The sequence below is a fragment of the Sarcophilus harrisii genome, chromosome 3 (genome assembly GCF_902635505.1).
Source record: "Sarcophilus harrisii chromosome 3, mSarHar1.11, whole genome shotgun sequence".
NCBI lineage: Eukaryota > Metazoa > Chordata > Mammalia > Dasyuromorphia > Dasyuridae > Sarcophilus > Sarcophilus harrisii.
In genome coordinates, this window is record NC_045428.1 from 117,235,840 (window position 1) to 117,257,889 (window position 22,050).

Genomic DNA, 22,050 nt, shown 5'->3' on the forward strand with positions numbered 1-22,050 from the left:
AAGCCCACTATATGGGAAGAATCACATGTCTTTGAAATGGTTGGCAACGTATAAAAAGCACAAAACTCACTTGTATAAAAAATAATAAAATTATAAGAGCAACCCATTTCTATAGGTTTTGCAAAAAAAAAAAAAAAATGCCTCATAAAAACTGTGAAAAAGGGAAAAAAGCAGAATGCAAGCTATTTGAGGCCAGAGAAAGTTTCTTTTTTCCTTCATATTCTAAATTCAAGGAGAAAACACAAGAGGGAGGCAAAGGTAAAGCTTTCCTGTCTCTTTAGTCCAAAAGATCTGTATCATTACAACTTCAAAGTTTGTTATCATTTTTTCAGATGTTGCACATTTAATCAATAAATTATACCTGTGAACTACATATTAATAAATGTAGTATTTGTTTACAATAATTTTAGAATAACTTCAATTCTCTCTCCACTTACCTTAACTCTTAACATACACCACCAAAATGGAAATGATTTCTCTTTTTATGGAGACCACCACTCCACACATTAGAAGAAACTGTTTTGTTATTCTAAATAATAAAATCCCTAAATTGAAATGAGTCTCATTTGCTATTTAGTCCAATCCCGGTTCCACTCCACTAAAATATGAATCAATCTATGACCATCTCTGACAAGTCCTCATTTGGCCTGAATTTTCTGAACGAATCCAAGCTGGAAGAAATCTCACATATTCTTTAGTTCAATCCATACAATCTACAAGCCTCCCTACCTTCCCAGAAGGAGAACCCACTACTTCTAAAAGCAGTCGATATTAATGTCCTTTTGCCTTAACTATAAATAAAAATTACCCCAAATAACAATCAATAAAACCTAGCCCTTGGAAGGGACCTTTACAGATGAGTCAACTAGAGTTTAAAGAAGTTGTACCTAGCCCAAAGCTCAAAATGATTTTCTTTTAGTCAGTCAACAAATATTAAGTACTTTTGATGTAAAAGGCACTGAATACAAGAAAACTTGTAAAAAGAGTTCATTCTCTTAATCTAGAATACTAGAATGGGTAAGGAATTCATTGATTGCCTAGTCTAATCTCAACCAAAAATATGAACTCTCACCTACACAATTGCCATGACAAATGATTATCTCTATCCACTGCCGGAACACTTCTGTGATGGGAAACTCATTATCTCACTAGAGAGCCCATTCCATTTTTAGATAACTCTGTAAGTAGATCCTTCCTAACAAATACAGCTCCTGTAACTACTACACATTGGCCCCATTTCTGCCCTCAGAAGACATAGAGAATAAATATAGTCCTTCCATATGACAGCCCTTAATTATTTTTATGACATTTATTACATAAGTCTTCTCTTCCCCAGGATGAATAGCAAAACAAAGCAGAGAAAGAAAACTACAGATCAATATTTCTAATGAATAATAATTCAAAAAAATTACACAAGCTATTAGTAAGTAGTCTACAACAACATATTAGAAAGACCATATATGATGACTAGTGTAGATTTATATGAGGAATGAAAGATTGCTTTAACATAATGAAAAATAATTCACTATCATATCACTGAACCAATTGCTATTATTATAGAAAAGTTAGTGGAACAGAACCTAGGCAGCATAACTCATAATAAAAAGTAACTTTTCATTGTTACTGCAAATAGCACTGCTATATTAGATGTCATATTTTAGTTTGATAATTTCTACTAAGAGTAAACACAAAAAATAAAAAAGTCACATTAAATTAACAAACAAACCAGTCATAAACTTGGTAATAACTGCAAAATATTCATCTGCAAAAAGTTACTCTTCTCATGTTGATTTGAAATTTCTATACATCTAATGTGTTTTAACACATTCTGTATCTCTGTACCTCTACTTATCCCAAAATACTATATACTATGAATATTTGATGATATGTTTGTGTCTTAACTTGTACTTGACTATATACTCCTTAGGAAAGTCAATCTAAAGAAAAGCCTGAGTCAATAAGAGCTAGGTTCAGTAATCCTAATTATAAATTATTTAACCTCTCTCAGACTCAAATCCTAATCTTTGAAACAACGAATATGGTATCCTTGTCACCTCTTAGATTCATTATCTGGCTAGAGGTGAAAATATAAATAAAATACTACCTAAAAATCAATTACTATAATAAAGGCAGGGAATCTCATCTTATCTAAATATTCTAGGGACAACCGGTCCCTAGCTCCTCTATACCTAGGTTTGTACTCTGAAAACAGAAGGCACTTAATAAATGTCTGGCCAAAACATGAAGGCAAAGTTATTTCTTTTAAACCTAATTTATTTTGTGTATACACACACACACACACACACACACACACACACAGGCTTTTATGGAAAGTTTTGTAACCTAAGAAGTCTTCAATAGGGGCATTAAATCAGAATGAAACAAAGAGCCTTACTTAAAACAAGATGCTCTCATTTCAGAATTAACTAGACAAACAGTGAAACAGCTTATTTTATTTATTTATTTGTATTGATTGATTGATTTGTTTGCCTATTCATATATAAATAACACTTTTCATCCAAAGAACCCAAAGCACTTTGCTGGAATTGAAAAACTGATTGGTTTTAAATCTTGTATTCAGTCCTTACCTTGTTGTATGAACTTGTTACACATTTGTGATCATGTTTTAGCAAAAATAATGGCCATTGTGAAAGTAACTTAGCAAAGGAATTAAGTAACTTGATAATTGAAAGTCAGATCCACTGCATCTAGGTTTGTACTTGACATGCTAGTATGGCCCAAATAAAGTCTGCTAAACATTTGGAGCAAGATAAAAGATAGATGTCATTAAAGCCCTAAGGCCTGATCAGAAACCTGAATTAAATGTTTGAACCTAAAATCAAGCTAATCTGGGAAACAACCTATACATGTCTCATAAGTTCTTCATTGTAAATGTAAAAAAAATAAAATAATTACCTGATAAATTGCTTATACATATGCTGGCCAATTAAATACACTTTCCTAAACCATAACTTTACTGAATACCAAACTATTGTTCTTAAACTATATAAATATGTAAGAACTTGTTAATTCTGACTCAGATAGAGATTTCCAACCACTGGAAAGTTTTCTGAAAATCATATATACATACTATAAATATAAATAGACAATTGTAATTATAAGAGTTATCCAATAAATGTTCTAATTATACATATAATATATGATGAAAATACTATGATATAAATTGTATACATATATATAATACTTATGAAAGTAATATATACATTATATGATATATACATTGTATAATATAAATATGTATATAAATATATATACTATAATATATTAACATATAAATTATTATAACTATAATAAATTATATATACATATAACTAATAAATATAAATTGTAATCATATACTATACACATGATTATATAAATATAAATATGATATAATATATATGACATATACATATATATACATATAAATATAAATATGCATATAAATATACATATACAATATAAATATAAATATTTATATACATATATATACATATACATATGTATACATACATATAAATATATATAAATGTGTATATATATAAATACATATAAATGTGTATATATATACATATACATATATATACATACATATACATATACATATAAATATATACACATATAAATATATATATACATATATGGATATATACATATACATATATATAAATATGTATATAAATATATATACAATAATATATATATAAAATATATATATAAATATATATATCATATATAATATAAATATTATATATTATATACATATACACATATAAATATATATAAATATATAAATATGATATATAAATATATATTACATATACATATATATACATATAATATAAATATGTATATAAATATAATATAAATATAAATATAAATATTATATAAATATATATACATAATATATATATATATAATATATAAATATAAATATATATGAATTATATATAATATACATATAAATATAAATATGTGTTATATATATACATATACATATACATATACATGTAAATATACATATGTATATAAATATATATACATATATATACATACATATACATATAATATATATACATATATGGATATATACATATACATATATATAAATATTTATATACATATATATATATATATATGTATACATACATATAAATATATATAAATGTGTATATATATAAATACATATAAATGTGTATATATATACATATACATATATATACATACATATACATATACATATAAATATATACACATATAAATATATATATACATATATGGATATATACATATACATATATATAAATATATATACATATATACATATATACATACATATACATATAAATATATATATAAATTATATATACATATAAATATAAACATGTATATATGTATATACATATACACATACATACATATAAATATAAATATGTATATAAATATATATGTACATATACATACATATACATATAAATATAAATATGTATATAAATATACATATACAATATAAATATAAATATTTATATAAATATATATACATATACATATGTATACATACATATAAATATAAATATGTATATAAATTATATATACATATACATATAAATATAAATATGTGTGTATATATATACATATACACATATATACATATAAATATAAATATGTATATAAATATATATGTACATATACATACATATACATATAAATATAAATATGTATATAAATATACATATACAATATAAATATTTATATAAATATATATACATATACATATGTATACATACATATAAATATAAATATGTATATAAATATATTTGCATATACATATGTGTATATATACATACATACACGTATACATATCAATATAAATATACACATATAAATATAAATATATACATATACACATACATATACATATAAATATGCACATAAATATATATACATATGAATATAAATATGTATATATACATACATATACATATGTATATAACTATACATACATATACATATAAATATGCACATAAAAATATATACATATACATATATACATACATATACATATGAGTATAAATATGTATATATACATACATATACATATGTATATGACTATATATACATATACATATAAATATGCACATAAATATATATACATATGAATATAAATATGCATATATATACATACATATACATATGTATATATACATATACATACATATACATATGTATATATACATATATATATATATATATACATATATATATATATATATCTTAGGCCCAGACCAAAAAAAGAAAAGTTGCCTTATAAGAATTTTATTGCAGGGTCTCTCCTAATGACCTGTCTCCAAACTTTGTTCTTAATCCTTGCCATTCTTTAACTTTAGAAATAGTTGAAATTATTCACCATCAGGGCATTAAAATTCAATTTAATAAACAATAATAGATATGTACTTGGACAAACTCCACTCACTGGTAATATCACCAACTCATTAATAACTAAAGTGTTGTACAACTTGCCAAAAGTTTGCATCAATAAGCTCTCACCGATTCTTATAACATCCCTCAAACTTAGAGAATGTCGTCCCTCCTACTCATCATCCCCTCTCCTACCCACTTTTTTTTAATAGCTGAAGCATTCCAAGGAGGTTAAATGATTTGCCTGAGAAAAGGTACACAGCTCCCTCTCATAGGTAGAGAAGAGAGTAACAGTGATTTCACAAGTAGGCAAGATCGTGGCTGTTATCCTGAATGCAACTTTCCCTTCGATACGTAACTTTTCTGCGAAGTGATCGGAAATTGCAGTCCAGCCCACGACGGCCTCAACAGGCCTAGAAATGAAAAAGCCAAGGAAGGTGCTGCCCAAAAGGCTGCGCGTCCCTCTCCATCCTATCCTTTTCAGCGGAAAGAAAGCTGCACGTGACCCATTTTAAACTCCCCCTTCCAGTCCCTACATCGCTTCTGCCACAGGACTATCGTTCAGTCATCCAGGGCCTTAGGCGCATAGGATAAAGGGGAGGGGGATCCTTGTCTCAAGCAGTTTACAAACTGTCCAGCTCCCCTCCCCCTCCGAGAGCCGCCTTTTCCCCGCCCCCCTTCCTAGTCTGAAATGCCTCCCTGACACCAAAGGGGTCGCCCCCCTCCCCGAAGCAGAGGGCTGACAGCTGCGAGAAGAGATTCCCGGTGCCTCGGGTGGCGGTCCGATTTTTTCTCTCCGGCCCCCCCTCGGGCACGAGCCGCGCCTGCCCCAGGCGGCAGGGGACACTTGCCTGGTTGGGGTCGGTGGCCCGAAAAACGTGACAGGCCATCGGAGATTCGGGGTTCTCCGGCTGGGCTTTGATCAGGTAGGCAAAGTAGGTGAGGTCGTGGCTGTTGTGGATGAAGCGGGAGATGTGCTGCGCCTTGTGCTCGAAGATGAAGACGGACGGGTTGGGCAGCGGGCCGGGGGCGGAGGGGCTGCCCCCCGTGCTCCCGCCGCAGCCCGAGGGGGCGGGGACGCAGCGGAGGTAGGGGGAGTTGAGCAGCAGGAGCACCTCGCGGGCCGAGCCGGGGTCGGGCTTCTGGCTCCGACGCCGAATCTCGGCCATCAGCCAGGGCAGCATGGGCAGCGTGGTCCTGCGATCTAGGCACGACCAGCCCACATAGCACAGCCTGAAGCGCTTCTCCGCAGGCTTGCCCTGCCCGGGCGGGGATGTGGCCTCCGCCGCCGCCGCCGCCGCGGGAGCTGCCTCGGGCCCGGGCTCGGGCTCGGGTCCTAGGGGGTGGGAGAAGGGTGCGTCCCGGATGCAGCTCGGAGCTTCCATAACTCTTGCCCCAAGCGAGAACTCGAGGGGCAGATTTGGCCGCGCCGCGCGAGCGTGAAGGGAAGGGGCCGCCGCGGTGAGACTGCGCCAACCCGCGTCCGCGACTTCTTCGGGCCGGGCTGCCCCTCAAGTCACAGCCCAGTCCGAAACTCCGGCAGCTGCGGCGCTCGGACCCCCTGAGCTAGCAGTCTCGGTGCCCGGCGCCGCTGGCCGCCTTTGGCGAGGCGGAGGCTGCGAATGACACCGGCAGGGGGGCGCGCGCGCCCAGCGGCTGGACTGGCACGCAGGGTCAGCCCTGCATCCCTCCCTGGCGCCCTGGTTCGGGAGCCCTCTCTTCCCTTGTGCTCGGCTGTTCCGTCAGAAAGCCATTGCCCCGAGAAAGACTCGTCCCCGCGGTTGCGATCGCCGCCGGCCAGGGGCGCCTCGTGGTCCTGGGTGCCCGCTGCTGCCGCCGCCGCCGCCGCTTTGGGGGCCGCTGCTCCTGCTCCTGCGGCTGCTCCCACTCCTGCCGCCGCCGCCACCGCGCTCTCTCCTCATCCCAACACGCCAGCCCGGAGCGGGGCGGGGCGGGGGCGGGGCGGGGGCGGGGGCGGGCGAGAAGGAGCCACCTCCTCCGAGGTGACCCGCTGTCACCTGAAAGGATCGGGGGCTGGGCTAGGCCGCGGCGCTGACAGCACCCCCAGCCGAGACCGAGACCGCTACTCCTATGGAAAATAACAAACCCAAACGTGGCTTCTCCCGAGCAGCCGCTGCTGCTGCTCCTCCCCCAGCCTCTGCAACTCCTCCTCCGCTGCTCGCCCGTCCCCTCCCTCCTTCCTCCTCCCTTCTCCTGGAGCCCGAGGTTCCCCGGCTAAGGCCGATGTGAGGGGGTCGTCTTCTCACCTTTGCTTCCTCCCGCAGCCACTGCCACTTTCCGCGCTGACAGTTTTCCTTCCTTAGTGCCCGAGCTGGCCCCGCGGCCATCAAAGCTTCCTCCCTTAGCACCCTCCCTTTTCCCGAGCAGTCCTGTCTGCTGCCTCCTAGAGAGAGGACCATTCCCAGTTCCCCGAGAAAACCTTGGGTGCTAGCTCGCTTGTGGTCCATTCTCAGAGATTCAGCGGGGTTTTTTTAACCGGCGTTAAAACCTAGGATACAAGTCGTTTGTTGGTTATTTAACCTTTACTAAATAGCCTCGGGCAATTTTTTTTAAAAAATATAAACATAACTCTTTGTAGTAACTAACAAAGAACTGGAAAAAAAGGTAAAGGTCCATTGGTTAAGAAAATCAGAATAAAAGACTGTATTGGGACGTTACTGCTCCATAAAACACAATGAAGATGCAGAATTCAAAAACAGAAGAAACTTGCATCGAACCGAGATAGAGTATCAGTGAACAGAACCACGGAAACAACCCCTGCAACACTGTAGATGGGGGAGGGAAAGGGAGGGAGGAGAAATTAAACGGAGTCGTATAATTTAATGGATTAGTTAATTTTTACTGAGAATTAAATCAGTGATGATAAAAAAGATACCTAACCCTTCACTTTGTCTGATTATTCCATTTGGCCTAGTTGTATCGGACAAATGGAAACACCAGAATTACTAAATAGTTTTTGCCTACACTTTGAGTGAAAGTGAATACAAAACATTATAGGCAGATAGGAGAGAGAATTGACATTTTTTTCCTCTCTGATGATAATCAACCTCTTTTTTATATCCTAGAGTTGCTTAGACAAAGAATTTTAGGCAAGTAAATCAAAGTGATATCAAAGATAGGAACTTGTCATATAATAAGTTACCTTTTTCTTGACTGACCCAGGATGGTCAACCATATAAGCTTATATATAAAAATATGTGCTGATTAAGCCTCCTAATACTATAAGAAGCAATATGTTTCCTTGAAAATAATTTAAAGTTTGTCAGTTTTTTTGCAAATAGTAGGGAAGAGGAGTAAGTGTTTATATAGTACCCACTATGTGTCAGTTATTAAGCGCTTTTAATAAATGTTATCTCATTTGATCCTTGCAATAACCCTTCAAGATAGATGCTATTACTATTCTTACTTTGCAGGTGAGGAAACTGAGGCAAGCATCAGTTAAGTGACTTGCTTAAGATCATATAATTCTCGAGTGTCTGAAGCTTAATTTAAACTCATCTATTCCTGACTTTAGATTAAGCATTGTATCACCAACTGCTCACTAGTAGTAATTATAGTAGTAGTAGTAGTGATAGTAGTAGTGGTGGTGCTAATAGTAGTAATGGTGGTGGTGGTGTTAGTTGTAGTAATAGTAGTTGTGGTGGTGGTATTAGTAGTAGTGGTAGTAGTAATAGTAATAGTGATGGTGATAGTAGTAGTAGTGGTAGTAATTAGTAATTAGTAGTAGTAGTGGTGGTAGTGGTAGTGGTAGTAATAATGGTGGTAGCAGTAGTAGTAATAATGGTGATACTAGTAGTAGTGGTTTTAGTGGTAGTAATAGTTGTGGTGGTGGTAGTAGTAGTGATAGTAGTAATGGTGATGGTAGTAGTAGTAGTAGTAATGGTAGTAATAGAATAGTGGTGGTGGTAGTCATAGTAGTTGTAGTAGTAATAGTAATAGTGATGGTGATAGTAGTAGTAGTGGTGGTAATTAGTAATTAGTAGTAGTAGTGGTGGTAGTGGTAGTGGTAGTAATAATGGTGGTAGTAGTAGTAGTAATAATGGTGATACTAGTAGTAGTGGTTTTAGTGGTAGTAATAGTAGTTGTGGTGGTGGTAGTAGTAGTGATAGTAGTAATGGTGATAGTAGTAGTAGTAATGGTAGTAATAGAATAGTGGTGGTGGTACTAGTAGTGATAGTAGTAATGGTGATAGTAGTAGTAGTAGTAGTAGTAGTAGTAGTAATGGTAGTAATAGAATAGTGGTGGTGGTACTAGTAGTGATAGTAGTAATGGTGATAGTAGTAGTAGTAGTAGTAGTAGTAATGGTAGTAATAGAATAGTGGTGGTGGTAGTAATGGTAGTAGTAGTGGTGGTGGTAGTAGTGGGTAGTGGTGATAGCAGTAGTAATAGTAGTAGTGGTGGTGGTAGTAGTAGTAGTAGAAGAAGAAGGAGGAGGAGGAGGAGGAGGAGGAGGAAGAGGAAAAGAATACTGTGCTTATTAGGATAACAACATTGCAGAATGCTTTATTGGACTCAATTCTCCCTTCCTATCTTTCTGAAATCAAGAGGACTGAAGTTCCTGACACCCTAATTTAATCCCCTTCCCCATTTCTCTCATTCCACTCCACTGATTCCTCTTAAGAATGTCATAGCTGTCCCAGGGCACCACACTTCCTAACCACAATGACTCTGTTTTATGGATATGTAACTTCAAGGAGTGTTTACAGAATTGCTAAGAAAAATACCCTTGGATCTCTAAGCTTTATGGAAAGCCATATCGCCTTCAAGCCAGAATATACATGGGGAGAGCAAGCATGCACAGAACAGCTCGCTATACAATGGGAAACAACTCTCCTTATGCTTTTGTACCTACACATATATCCACTAGGCCAAATTCCTCCTTACACAGGTTGAGTACTAACTCATTTCATTGTATCCTTGGGTGGCAGAAAATTGGTAGATATTATTTGTGTTTTGCAGATAAGAAGCCTGAAACACAAAAAAAGAAGCTGAGCTAGCAAGCACTAAAACTAAAACTAATGGCCCAGGGAATTGATTAGAACCTAAAAGTTTTCAGAGCAATAAATCAGTCTTGGGGGAGGGGAGTTGGGGAGAGTGATCAGAAGCCTGTATGGGAATAATTTGGAATGTTTTCCCCTTGAAAGATGGTGACATGTCATTGATCTCTACAGTCTCCCAAATAACACAAAAGAATGTATTTTTGATAGCAGTGGAAGATCACACATAAATATGAACCTATACTAGAAGATCTCCTTGTCCTAAAATGACTGTTCTATGCAGCAATTAATTGGTGCAATGGGTAAAGCATCAGCCCTGAAGTCAGGAGGACCTGAGTTCAAATTTGACCTCAGACTTAATACTTCCTAGCTGTGTGACCCTGGGCAAGTCACTTAAATGCCTCAGAAAAAAATAAATAAAAAAAAATAAAATGACTGTTATGGCTGGAAGGAACCAGCTTCAGTCTTTTAATTAGGACCCCATGCTTTGGAACAAGACAATCCCAAACCATTTGAGACATCTGTGATTGCAAAATCGGCAATAATAATAGTCAAATGAGCCTGAAATTATGCAAAAGCACTAAGAAACCTTTACAATGTACGTAAGCGCAATTGTTGTGCATTTGGGGAGCCTTTGGCCCACCGTTACCCTACTTTAAAGCATGCTCAGTCAGCATTCCAGAGAAGTTCAATAATAGCCAGGGTTAGATCTGCTTCCAGACAGGCCTAATGGAGTTCTGCCCCCTCCCCCAGTTAATAGCAGGTGCAGATATCTTCCAAGTGTTTCCTGTTGGCTATGTGATCTAAAAGGGTTAGCCTTGGATACTTTGTGAGCCCTGAGGAAGTTGACAAGCTTCAACTCTCTAGAGAGACTTTAGGGGTTGTCCCTAACCCTCTGGCCTCTTGTTCCCATTAGCTTTGAGGGCGCAAGTGACTGAATTTTCAGGAGTCTGGGATTGGGGGGAAAGGAGTGAACTTCCAGGTGGTGAATCCCTTACTAGCCTGGCTCCTCTTTGTGCATTCTTTCCTTTGGTATCAGGTTTATGAGATTTTGGAAGGCAGCTGGCCTGTTCCCCTTCCCAGGCACCCAAGTACCCAAAAGGAGCAGCTGGGATGAAAATAGCAACAGAAGCAAACTGGCTGAAAGGGAAAGCGAGGTGGGGGAGGGGAGAGAGACAGAGACTGAGAGACAGACTCAGAAACTGACAGTGAGACAAAGAGAAGAGGCAAAAGGAGCCAGATTCAGAAACTCAGGGAGAGGAGCTCCGAGAAACTGATTTACAATAGGAAATGGTTCAAAATATGGCCAGGTAAATTAGGATGGCTAATTAGCACCCTTGGAAAGAAACTTTTCAAGTGTTTCAAGGAGCCTCTTATCTATTGTAATTATTTCATGATTTAGATGCAAAACATTTTTCATATTAGCCACGTTGCAAAACAAAACATACACAATAGAAGTGAAAAAATATGCGTCAATCTGCGCTCAAATTTCATCAGTTCTCTGGAGATTTTTTATCATGGGTCCTTAAGTATTGTCATGAATCATTATATTGTGAGGGATGTAGAAGACCGTTACCCAAAATGACTACTCAGAGATCACTCAGTAGAAGGCAGAAAAGTTGTTTACTGAAAATCTCTGGAGGATGAGCCGTCCCATCATGAGATAAGAAAGAGAAAGCTTGCCGTAGGAGGCTAAAGAAATAGTAAAGATACATAGCTTTTATACAAGAAATTACATCACAAGTAAGAGAGCCTTGAGAAGGGGAAGAGGAGGCATCTAATTGGTTGTTGCTATTTGGGGAGATTGGAATGGAAGGTTTCTGTTTCCCTGAAATCTCTGATTTCTAGGAAACAGAAAGTCAGGCCTTCAGGCTTAATCAAGCAGATAGTGGTCCAGCTAATAGACTAAATATCGATAAATGTCAAATACCAATAAATGTCATCAGCTTAGGTTAAGTAAATTATGTTTCTAGTTGGCCAAGGCTCAAGTAAATATGAGCCTGCACATATTATACAGGTCATAGGGGAAACACAGAAATAATAAAATACAGAAAAAGAATTCATACATTCCTGTAAGTTCTTCACCTTATCTCTATTCTCCACAGTATTAATCAGAATAACTACATTTTTTCATACTCAATCATTATTACAATAATCTGGTTACATTCTCATTTTTTTGTTTGTCTACATTTTGTTTTCTTATTCATTTTCTTTTCTTGTTGATCTGATCTTTCTTGTTCAGCAAGATAATTGTACAAATATGTTTACATTTATTGGACTTAACATATATTTTAACATATATAACATATATTGGATTACTTGCCATCTAGAGGAGGGGGTTTTGGGGAAGGAGGAGAAAATCTGAAATACAAGGCAATTGCAAGGATCATTGTTGAAAAATTATCCATGCATATGTGTTGAAAATAAAAAGTTTTAATTTTTAAAAATCTTGTTACAGTGTACTATGTTCTCCTGGTTCTGCTCACTTCACTTTGCATCAGTTCATATAAGATTTCCCAAGCTTTTCAGAAACCATCCTGCTTGTCATTTATTACAGCACAATAGTATTCCATCACAATTATATATCACAACTTGTTTAGTCATTCCCCAATTTCTGGGCATCCCCTCAATTTCCAATTCTTTGTCACCAGAAAAACCAAACCAAACCAAACCAAGAAAATTACTCATGATTCTTTAATATTTAGAATTCTCTTTTCTGTGTGGGCATAAAGCTATCTACTCCATATATATCTTTTTGTCTTTCTGCCTCCTTGCTGGGGAAAACCTTTTAGACAAGGGCCAAAACTAGAATTATTCCCCAGGAATCTGAAATAGGGGTAGAATTCAAAGCAGTAGTGAATCTAGTTCATTTATTGAGAATGTCAGAAGAACAAAGCCAGAGAAGACTTTGATATTAGGTAAAACACAGCCTAGTGATAACCAGACAGCATCTGTGATAGATTCGCTATTATGATTTATCAAACATATTAAAGAAGCACACTACATTGAAGTTCACTTGAAAGATGAATGCCCTCTATCCAAAATAAAAATCCCAGGAAGAACACTCCAGTGAAAGGGACCACAGGTAAGGTCCCAAAAGAAGCTCTAGATTGAGAAGGCAGCACAGTTAAAATAAGAGTCAGGAAGTAATTTTGCCATCACCCATAAGTAAAGTAAGAGAATAAAACTGCCCTCATTATTGTTTTTTCCTTCTCCCTAGAGTTCTTGTTCCAGCTGAGGATGCCATTCTTCTCTTAATCAACTGGACTCACAAAGTAGGTATCATCCAAGACTTTCTACTTTCTCTCATCCCCCATATCTAATAAGTTGCCAAGTCCTATTAATTCTGTCTTCTCAATATCTTTCATGTATGCTTTTTTTAAAAACCTCTGGCACTATTGCCACCGTGGTGAAGGCCCTCATCCCCTCACACAAAGGTATAATATTTTGATTAGTCAACCTACTTCAAATCTCTTCCCACTCCAGGCTATCTTTTACTTAGCTTCCAAAGCAATCTTCCTAAAATGCAGATCTAAACATGTCACCATCGATTCATGAAATTCTACTCTCTATGGCATCCAGGAACAAATCTAAAATCTACTTTTTCTTTGAAAGCCTTTCATGGCCCTTTTCTATCTTCCCAGTGTTCCTCAACTTGACTCTCCTCTACATACTTTATAATCTAGCAGCACCTTGCTATTCCTATTCCTTACACATGATATTCAGTTCCACTTTCAGCCTTTTTTATTGGTTTTCCTTCATGCCTTTAATGTTCTCCTTCCTCAGCTCTGTTTCCTGGCTTTTTAATTCTCAACTAAAATTCCACTTTCTGTAGTCTCCAATTTATTTTATATATATATGTATATATATATATATATATATATATTTAATTATTTTCATATTGGTTCATCTATATATAGTTGTTTACATATTGGTTCCCCTTGAAGCTAGTTTTTAAAGCATATACTAAATTTAGGGGCAGATAGGTGGCCCATTGGATAGAGCATCAGTCCTGGAGTCAAAAGAATCTGAATTTAGATTCAGCCTCATACACTTGACACTTTCTATGTGACCCTGGACAAGTCACTTAACTCTAACTGCCATGCCAAATATATGTGTGTGTGTGTGTGTATTTGTGTTTATATATACATATACATATATGTGTGTCATATATATTTATATATTACATGTGTGTGTATATATATGTATTTGACATGATAAAACCAACATTTCCTTGCCTTTGCATCCCCTTCAGAACTTCCTTCTGCTTTCTTCTGTGTTCTTTTAAATGTATCTTTTATATATATATAATTTTTCAGCACCATTGTTACCACCACTCAGATAAAGTGACTCACTTATAGAATTGCATATTGAGTTATTTGCTGTCCAGAAGAGAGGGGGAAAAAATTTGGAACACAAAGTTTTGTAAGGATACATGTTGAAAACCATCTTTGCATGTATTTTGAAAAAAAACCTATTATTATTACAAAAAGAACTTTTAAAAAGAAATGAGCAGGATGCTCTCAGAAAAGTCTAGAAAGATTTCCATGAACTCATGAAAAATGAAATATATTATGTACAAAGTAAAAGCAATAGGGTAGGATGATCAGCTGTGAATTACTTTGCTATTCTCAGACATTCAGTGATCCAAGACAATTCTGAAGGCCTTATGATGAAAAATGCTATTCATAGCTAAAGAATTATTGGGTCTGAATACAGATTGAAGCATATTATTTTTAAATTTTATTTGTGTGTGTGTGTGTGTTGGCAGGATGAGATAGTGGGGAATCTATGTTTTCTTTTATAACATGGCTTTTTGAAAATGTTTTGTATAACTCCATAGGTACCTTCTCAATGGGGAAGTTAGAAAGGCAGGAACTGAGAAAATTTGGAACTCAAAATTTTAAGAACAAATGTTAAAAATTGTCTTATATGTAAAAGGGGGAAAATTAAATTTAAAAATAAGTAAATAAAAATAGAAAAAAGATGACTGCCTTATAACAGATAAGTAAAGTCAAGTAAATACAACTTCACATCCAACATGTATGAAAATGTGAATTTTTTTCAGAATCTGCAGTCCATCACTCCCTTGCCAAGAGTTTAAAACCATGCTTCAAAGTGAGTTTCTTGGCATCAGGACCAGTTTTCATATTGATCAGAGTTTTTTGAGTGTTTCAAAGTAGTTTTCCTTTACAGAACTGTAGTTGTTGTAGAATTTTTTTCTCCTAGTTTTGTTCACTTCATTCTATATTAGTCCATATAAATCTACACACGTTTATCTGAATCTGTCAGTTATTTCTTATGATTGCATAATAATATTTCATTACATTCATATATCAATTTGTTTGGTCATTTGATGTACTAGTTTCCATTTTTTTACCACAACAAAAATTTTAGCTATGAATAATTTTGTATATCACAGTGGATTTAAATCTGAAATTAGAATAAGGAAGATCTGAGTTCAAATCCTGACACAAACTTTATTAGAAAAATGTAAAAAGAAAAGAAAAAGAAAATAAATTTTAAAAGAAAAAGAAAATGTACTACAAAATTTTTTTTCCACCAGTTCACTATTTCCCTTCTTATTCCATTTATTTTGATTGTGCAAAGCTTTTCAGTTTTATGTATTTGTCTTTTTTTATCTTATTAAAATAGTTAGGAGATACCCTGTTTCCCAGAGCTAAGGTTCAATAAATAGGCTGTGTCCTGAGCTTGATATGACAATAATCCTTTGCCTTCAGGGTGATTTTGCCCTCTGGCAAAATGTATGGCTTGGACCAGCACCAGGTGTTCACTGAGGAATTTAACTCCTTCTATTTTCCAGGGCCATCCATCACATGTACACAATCACTGAGAGGTCCTGTACTCCTGTAGCTATCACAAAACTCTGGTTCTGTGCTCTGCAAGGTAAGAACGATTCCCAAGACTTGAGACAATAAATGGTGTCCACAGGGCCTGTAGGAATAATAACTCAAGACCTAAAAATAATTATATCATAATCCAGCCTACTTATGGTATATAAAACCTTTGGACCAGCTCTCCTGGGAGGAGCTTCCATTTGTAAACTCATTTTCCTCACTCTGAAATTAAATAAACTTCTGTTTGTGTTCTGATTCTCCTGTCTCTTGCCTGCTCTGTTTTAGCTCCAGCTATTCACTTAGTCTGGTCCAGTTGCTAATCTTTAATGAGCTTCTTTGTTGTATACTTGTCCAGTAATTCTCTCTTTATCTAATAGTTGTCAGAGATATCTACCCTAATTTTTAAATGAAACGACCTTTATATGTAAGTCATAGATTCATTTGGAACCTTTTGTTTGAAATTATTTTGTAAATAGTATAAAATGTTGATTTAGCCCTACTTTCTCCAAAACTGCTTTACAATTTTCTCAGAAATTTTATCAAATCGTGAGTCCTTAAAGCCAATAGCTGGAAATTGGAAAAAACCAGAAAAGGAATGGGGCGAAAGGGAGGCAACTTATTATTTAATATAATTTGAATGTACATCCAAAAATAAGGAGGAAGAGATATGGAAATGAGTATTACTTGAAGTTCACTTTTATCTGAACCATTTAAAGGAGGCTATAACATACATACACACATATTTTCACACAGGTCGGTGTAGAAATGCAATCAACTCAACCAGGAAACAGGAGGAAATAGAAAAAGGGGGAAAAGAAGACTAGGGTTAGATTCAGAGAAGAATAAATTACATGCCAAAGAAACTTTATCTCAGAAGATAAAACTCAAAACATGGTTTGTGACAGGGAATTTAAAAAGAAAAGAAGGAAAAACCTTGTGATTGGTGTCTGGGTAAAGAAGGACAAAGACATTGAAGTAGATCGCATTAAGTATTGATCTCTGGTGCTGATCATATTCCTAAACTTTTATTTTAAGGTTTCAAGGAAAAGAGGAAAAAATGAAGGAAAAAAGACAATCATAACTGTGCATGTGAATGTTATGAATTCACTCAACATGGGAAAAAAAACATAAAAAAGCAGAACTTAGAAAGAAGAATCCAACAATATGTTGCTTACAAGAATCATATTTGAAACAACAGATTCCTACATAAATAAAATAAGAGACTGGAACAAAATCTGTTATGCTTCAGTTGGACTAAAAAAAAGCAAGGATCGCAATCATAATCTCAGACAAGGCAACAGCGAAAAATAGACTTGATTAAAAATATAAACAAAGAAACTTCATTGCTTGAAGGCACTATATACAATGAATCAGTATCAATATTTAACATCTATGCACAAAATTACATAAATCTAAATACTTAATGGAAAAGTTTAATGAATTTCAGAGATAGGTAGTAAAATCATAATAGTAAAGTAACTCAATGTACCTCTTACAAATCTAAATAAAGCTAATAAAAAAATAAACAGAGAGCAGCAAAGATCCTGTAGAGAGCAGTTCAAAAGAAATATAAGTAGATAATAAGGCTGTTCAGTGGATATAACCATTTTGCAATATAGCTAAATGATATCACTAGAAAAACAAATAACATCAGTAGTTCTGCAGTCATAGAAATGAAACTGGGGATACAACAAGCACCAGAATTCTATCTGAGACATGATCCTCAGAGTATAAGTTGCCCTGATTCTATGTGCTCCCTATATGTGTGATAGTTCTCAAATATATATATATTCCTTCTCCCACTAAATGTATGGAAATCATTAGGACAGTGTATTATTCTATGTATGGGGGAAATTTTTGTTTTGGTTTTTTGGTGGTTAATTAAAATATCCTTTGTTTCATTGGGCCCAGACTCAAAACACTTGAGTTCAAATTCAGTCTCGGACTTATTAGTTAATTAGGCAAATCACATTAACCTCTGTTTCAGTTTCCTCAACTGTAAAATGGGGATAAATATAGCATTCATTTTGAAAATTTATTATGAAGGATCAAATGAGATAATATTTGCAAAAGTAATTAGCACAGTCCTTGATAAAGTGTTTCATGTTTAAATGTCTATTCTCTTCCCTTCTTTCCCTTTGAACTAATATGTTCTTAACTGAATGGATGCCCAACAGTTGGAAAATGGCTGAATAAGTTATAGTATATGAATGTTATGGAATATTATTGTTCTATCAGAAACGATCAGGAAGATGATTGGAGAGAGTTATATGAACTGATTCTAAGTGGAATGAGCAGAACCAGGAGATCATTGTACACTGCAACATCAAGATTATACAATAATCAATGTTGATGGACATGGCCAGTTCCAATGTATTTGTGATGGAGAGAGCTACCTGAACCCAGAGGAAGGGCTGTGGGAACTGAGTGTGGACCACAACATAGCATTCTCATTTTTTGTTGTTGTTTGTTTTCTTTCTCATTTTTTCCCTTTTTTGATCTGATTTTTCTTGTGCACCATGATAATTGTAGAAATATATATAGAAGAATTTCACGTTTAACATATTGGATTACTTGTCATCTAGAGAAGAGAATTGGGGGGGAAGGGAAGGACAAAAAAATTTGGAACATAAGATTTTGCAATGGTGAATGTTGAAAATTATCTAGCATATGTTTTGGAACTAAAAATCTTTAATTTAAAAAAAAAAGGAAAAAAAAAAACTAATGTGGCCTTCAGTTGAACTAGTAAAAGAAATATCAGTGGGAGCTCATCATGATCTATGGTTTTTTTCAGTCAATATTGCTCCAAACTATTTCTTAAACTTGAATAACTTTTAAGGGGCCCATGATTGAAGAATCCAAGTGTGAACAAAAAACTACAAAAGATGATGAGTTGTGCAGCCATTTCTTCTATCAGTTTTCCCCTTTTTATTAATGGAAACCTCAAAAATTAATGCTCCTTATAACCACACAGATTTATCCTGGTATTCTTAGCTTTAACCTAGAAGACAGCCTTGACAACTGGAAGCAAGCTTAACTTTGTACAGAATTAGTAATCCTGTAAGACTGCTTCTTGTTTATTTACTATTTTTAACAGCTTCTTTAAAACTTGGAAATAAAATCTGTTTTCTTTCTGAAAATAGTTTGTTTTGCTTCTGTCATGGAAAATGCATCACATGTTTCCCTCAAACAGTGTTTAAGCTTTTGTTTTGGAAAATTCCAAACATAAAAAGATGGTACTGTATACAGAATTACAAAGAACTATGAGAGTAGTAAAGGAAAGATGAATCAGAATCTAATAAGAAATAAAGGTTCCCTAAGATTTAGAAATTTGTTTAGAAAAGAGCTCTATACTTTGAAATTGCAAGAAATGGATTTAGACTACTCTGCAATAAACTAGGCTATGTATTGGATGGTTGGAATTTTATTTTGCACTTTTTTAGGACTGAGAAGTGTAAGGGAACATCCCTGGTGTATAACACCCTCACTTTCTCTCCTAATTGTTCTCTGTCTCATTAATAATTAATAAACCTTTGTCAAATAGATACTGTTTACAAGACACTATAGCTTCATAGTAATTTGCCTAGCCTATGGAAATGGTCTCAAATTGAGCTCACAAGATTTTGTCCACAGTAGTAGTGTCAAGCTGCTTCAATATAATAAATTTTTTTTTGGTGAAAGAAGGTAGCTATCCATGAAACCTTATTGCTTTTCCCTTATCAAATTTTAACTTGCAATAAGCAAGATTCTGCTTTGCTTAACAACCCAAAATAAACACTTAACTTTGATTATACATAGTACAGAGAATTATTTATATGATTTATAAATCATTCAGTGCTTGTTCAGTTCTAGATTTCTTTTATGTCTTATTTACAAAACATATGCATGGATAATTTTTCCAACATTGACCCTTGCAAAACCTTCTGTTCCAAATTTTCCCCTCCTTTCCTCCACCCCCTCCCCTAGATGGCAGTTAATGCAATACATGTTAAATATGTTAAAAATATATGTTAAATCCAATATACGTATACATATTTATACAGTTATCTTGTTGCACAAGAAAAATCAGATTCAAGAAGGAAGAAAAAACTATGAAAGAAAACAAAATGCAAGCAAATAATAACATAAAGTATGAGAATGCTATGTTGTGATCCACACTCAGTTCCCACAATCCTCTCTCTGGGTGTAGATGGCTCTCTTCATCACTGAACAACTGGAACTGGTTTGAATCATCTCACTGTTGAAGAGAACCACGTCCATCAGAAATGATTGTCATAAGACTACAAATAGTTTCAATTTCTTCATCTAAAATTTGTCTTTTCATATCCTCTAACCATTTTTTAATTGTAATAGCTTGAACTATTATTAATTTGAGTCAACTCTCTACATATTTTAGAAATGAAACCTTTATCTGAACCTTTGAATGTAAAAATATTTTCCCAGTTTATTGCTTCCCTTCTCATCTTGTTTGCATTAGTTTTGTTTGTACAAAAACTGAAAAAGATTTTTTTAATTAAAATTGGCAGAAGTAAAGTATTTTTAATCAAAATATTGCAAGATATGTGTTGTATACAGCAACTAGTCACTTTCTTCCCCCTTTCTATTTTTATTGATATCTTTTGTTTTTATATCACCTTAATTTCCAAATGTGTCTTTTTCTCACATATTCCCATTTAGCCTTTCCTTATAACAAAGAATAAAAAAGAAAGATAAAATAATTCAATAAAACTACCTCACATATCAACCAAGTTTGATAGACTATGTACTCCTACATATCCCTATATCATGGTAAAGAAAGGAGAGAAAAGTATTTTCTCATCTCTTTTATAAGGTCCTTGATGGCTGAACTTTTATTTTGGCTTTGTATCTCTAGCACCTAACACAGTACCTGAACACAGTAGATACTTAATAAATACTTTATGATTGATTAGTTGACATCGGTGGCCAAACTTGACTGTTACAATTGCACAGTATTCAATTTGTTTTATTTTGGATTTTTGTTCTTTGTATATTGTATATTATTTGTTATATATTGTATATCTTGTTTCCCTAATTCTGTTTACTTCATTTGGTTTATATAAATCTTCCCATTATTCTTTTAATATTTCATATATATTGCTTAATGTGGCACAGTAAAATTAAATCATATTAATATATTATAATTTGGTTAACTTTTCCCCAAGGAATGGGAATGATTCTTATTTTCAGTTCTTTGCCACTACAAAATCACCAGGTAATTTTCTCTTGTGTTGATATAATTTGTATTGAAAAAGCTATTTAGGCTAGTCAGGTTTTTTTAAATAATCTATGTATAATTTTAATATTTCATACTCTCTGGAGATGAATTCCAAGCTTAAATTCAGTTTTAGATCATTAAATTCAGTACTTTCACTCCATATGAAGCTTTATCCTCCTTTCTAACTAAATAGTTCTCTTTTACCTATGCTCATCCTAATGCCACTCAGTTAAACCATTTTTACCCTTTATTAGTAATTTTGCCTGTTGATTCATCCAACTCTTTTCATATTCCCATCTACCATTCCATTTACTTGTTTTACTCTTCTCTGGGATAGTCTCCCAATATGTACTTGGACTCATGGATCAGGTCTTGAGACTGGCCATTACTCCCAGATCTGAGGACATATGGTGGGTCTATATTCCCAAAACAAGCTTTATAAGCCTCCACTAATGAATTTCCCCCTGAAAATTATTCATTGGATATTATCAATTCAAAGTAAAGGCATTTACTAATAATA

General features: G+C 34.9%; 2 protein-coding genes and 1 long non-coding RNA gene across 9 annotated transcripts in view; 2 read left to right on the top strand and 1 right to left on the bottom strand.

Annotated features, from left to right (window-relative positions):
- TBC1D4 (TBC1 domain family member 4) overlaps positions 1 to 6,902 on the bottom strand; it is a 196,701-nt gene extending 189,799 nt beyond the window's left edge. For all 7 annotated transcript variants that reach the window (XM_023500545.2, XM_031958487.1, XM_031958486.1 and 4 more), the window contains exon 1: positions 6,270 to 6,902. In XM_023500545.2, coding sequence (XP_023356313.2) covers positions 6,270 to 6,803 — 534 coding nt within the window. In that variant the 5' untranslated portion in view covers positions 6,804 to 6,902. The remainder of the gene's footprint in view (positions 1 to 6,269) is intronic.
- A 118-nt stretch (positions 6,903 to 7,020) lies between these two features.
- On the top strand, positions 7,021 to 7,520 carry LOC116422532 (transcription initiation factor TFIID subunit 4-like). The gene is made up of 2 exons (XM_031961196.1): positions 7,021 to 7,242; positions 7,276 to 7,520. The coding sequence occupies exons 1-2, from the start codon at positions 7,041 to 7,043 to the stop codon at positions 7,518 to 7,520; spliced, it is 447 nt and encodes a 148-aa protein (XP_031817056.1). The 5' UTR covers positions 7,021 to 7,040.
- Positions 7,521 to 13,098: 5,578 nt separating this feature from the next.
- Positions 13,099 to 18,474, top strand: LOC105750198. The gene is made up of 4 exons (XR_001120900.3): positions 13,099 to 13,521; positions 13,657 to 13,711; positions 16,261 to 16,343; positions 17,330 to 18,474. It is a non-coding gene; the product is annotated as an uncharacterized LOC105750198 (long non-coding RNA).
- The last annotated feature ends 3,576 nt before the right edge of the window (positions 18,475 to 22,050 follow it).

Excerpts from the sequence above, each read along its gene's own strand:
- LOC116422532 (XM_031961196.1), top strand. The coding sequence starts at position 7,041 with ATGACACCGGCAGGGGGGCGCGCGCGCCCAGCGGCTGGACTGGCACGC. Across the intron at positions 7,243-7,275 it reads CGCCTCGTGGTCCTGGGTGC|CCGCTGCTCCTGCTCCTGCG; the intron begins CCGCTGCTGCCG and ends CCGCTTTGGGGG.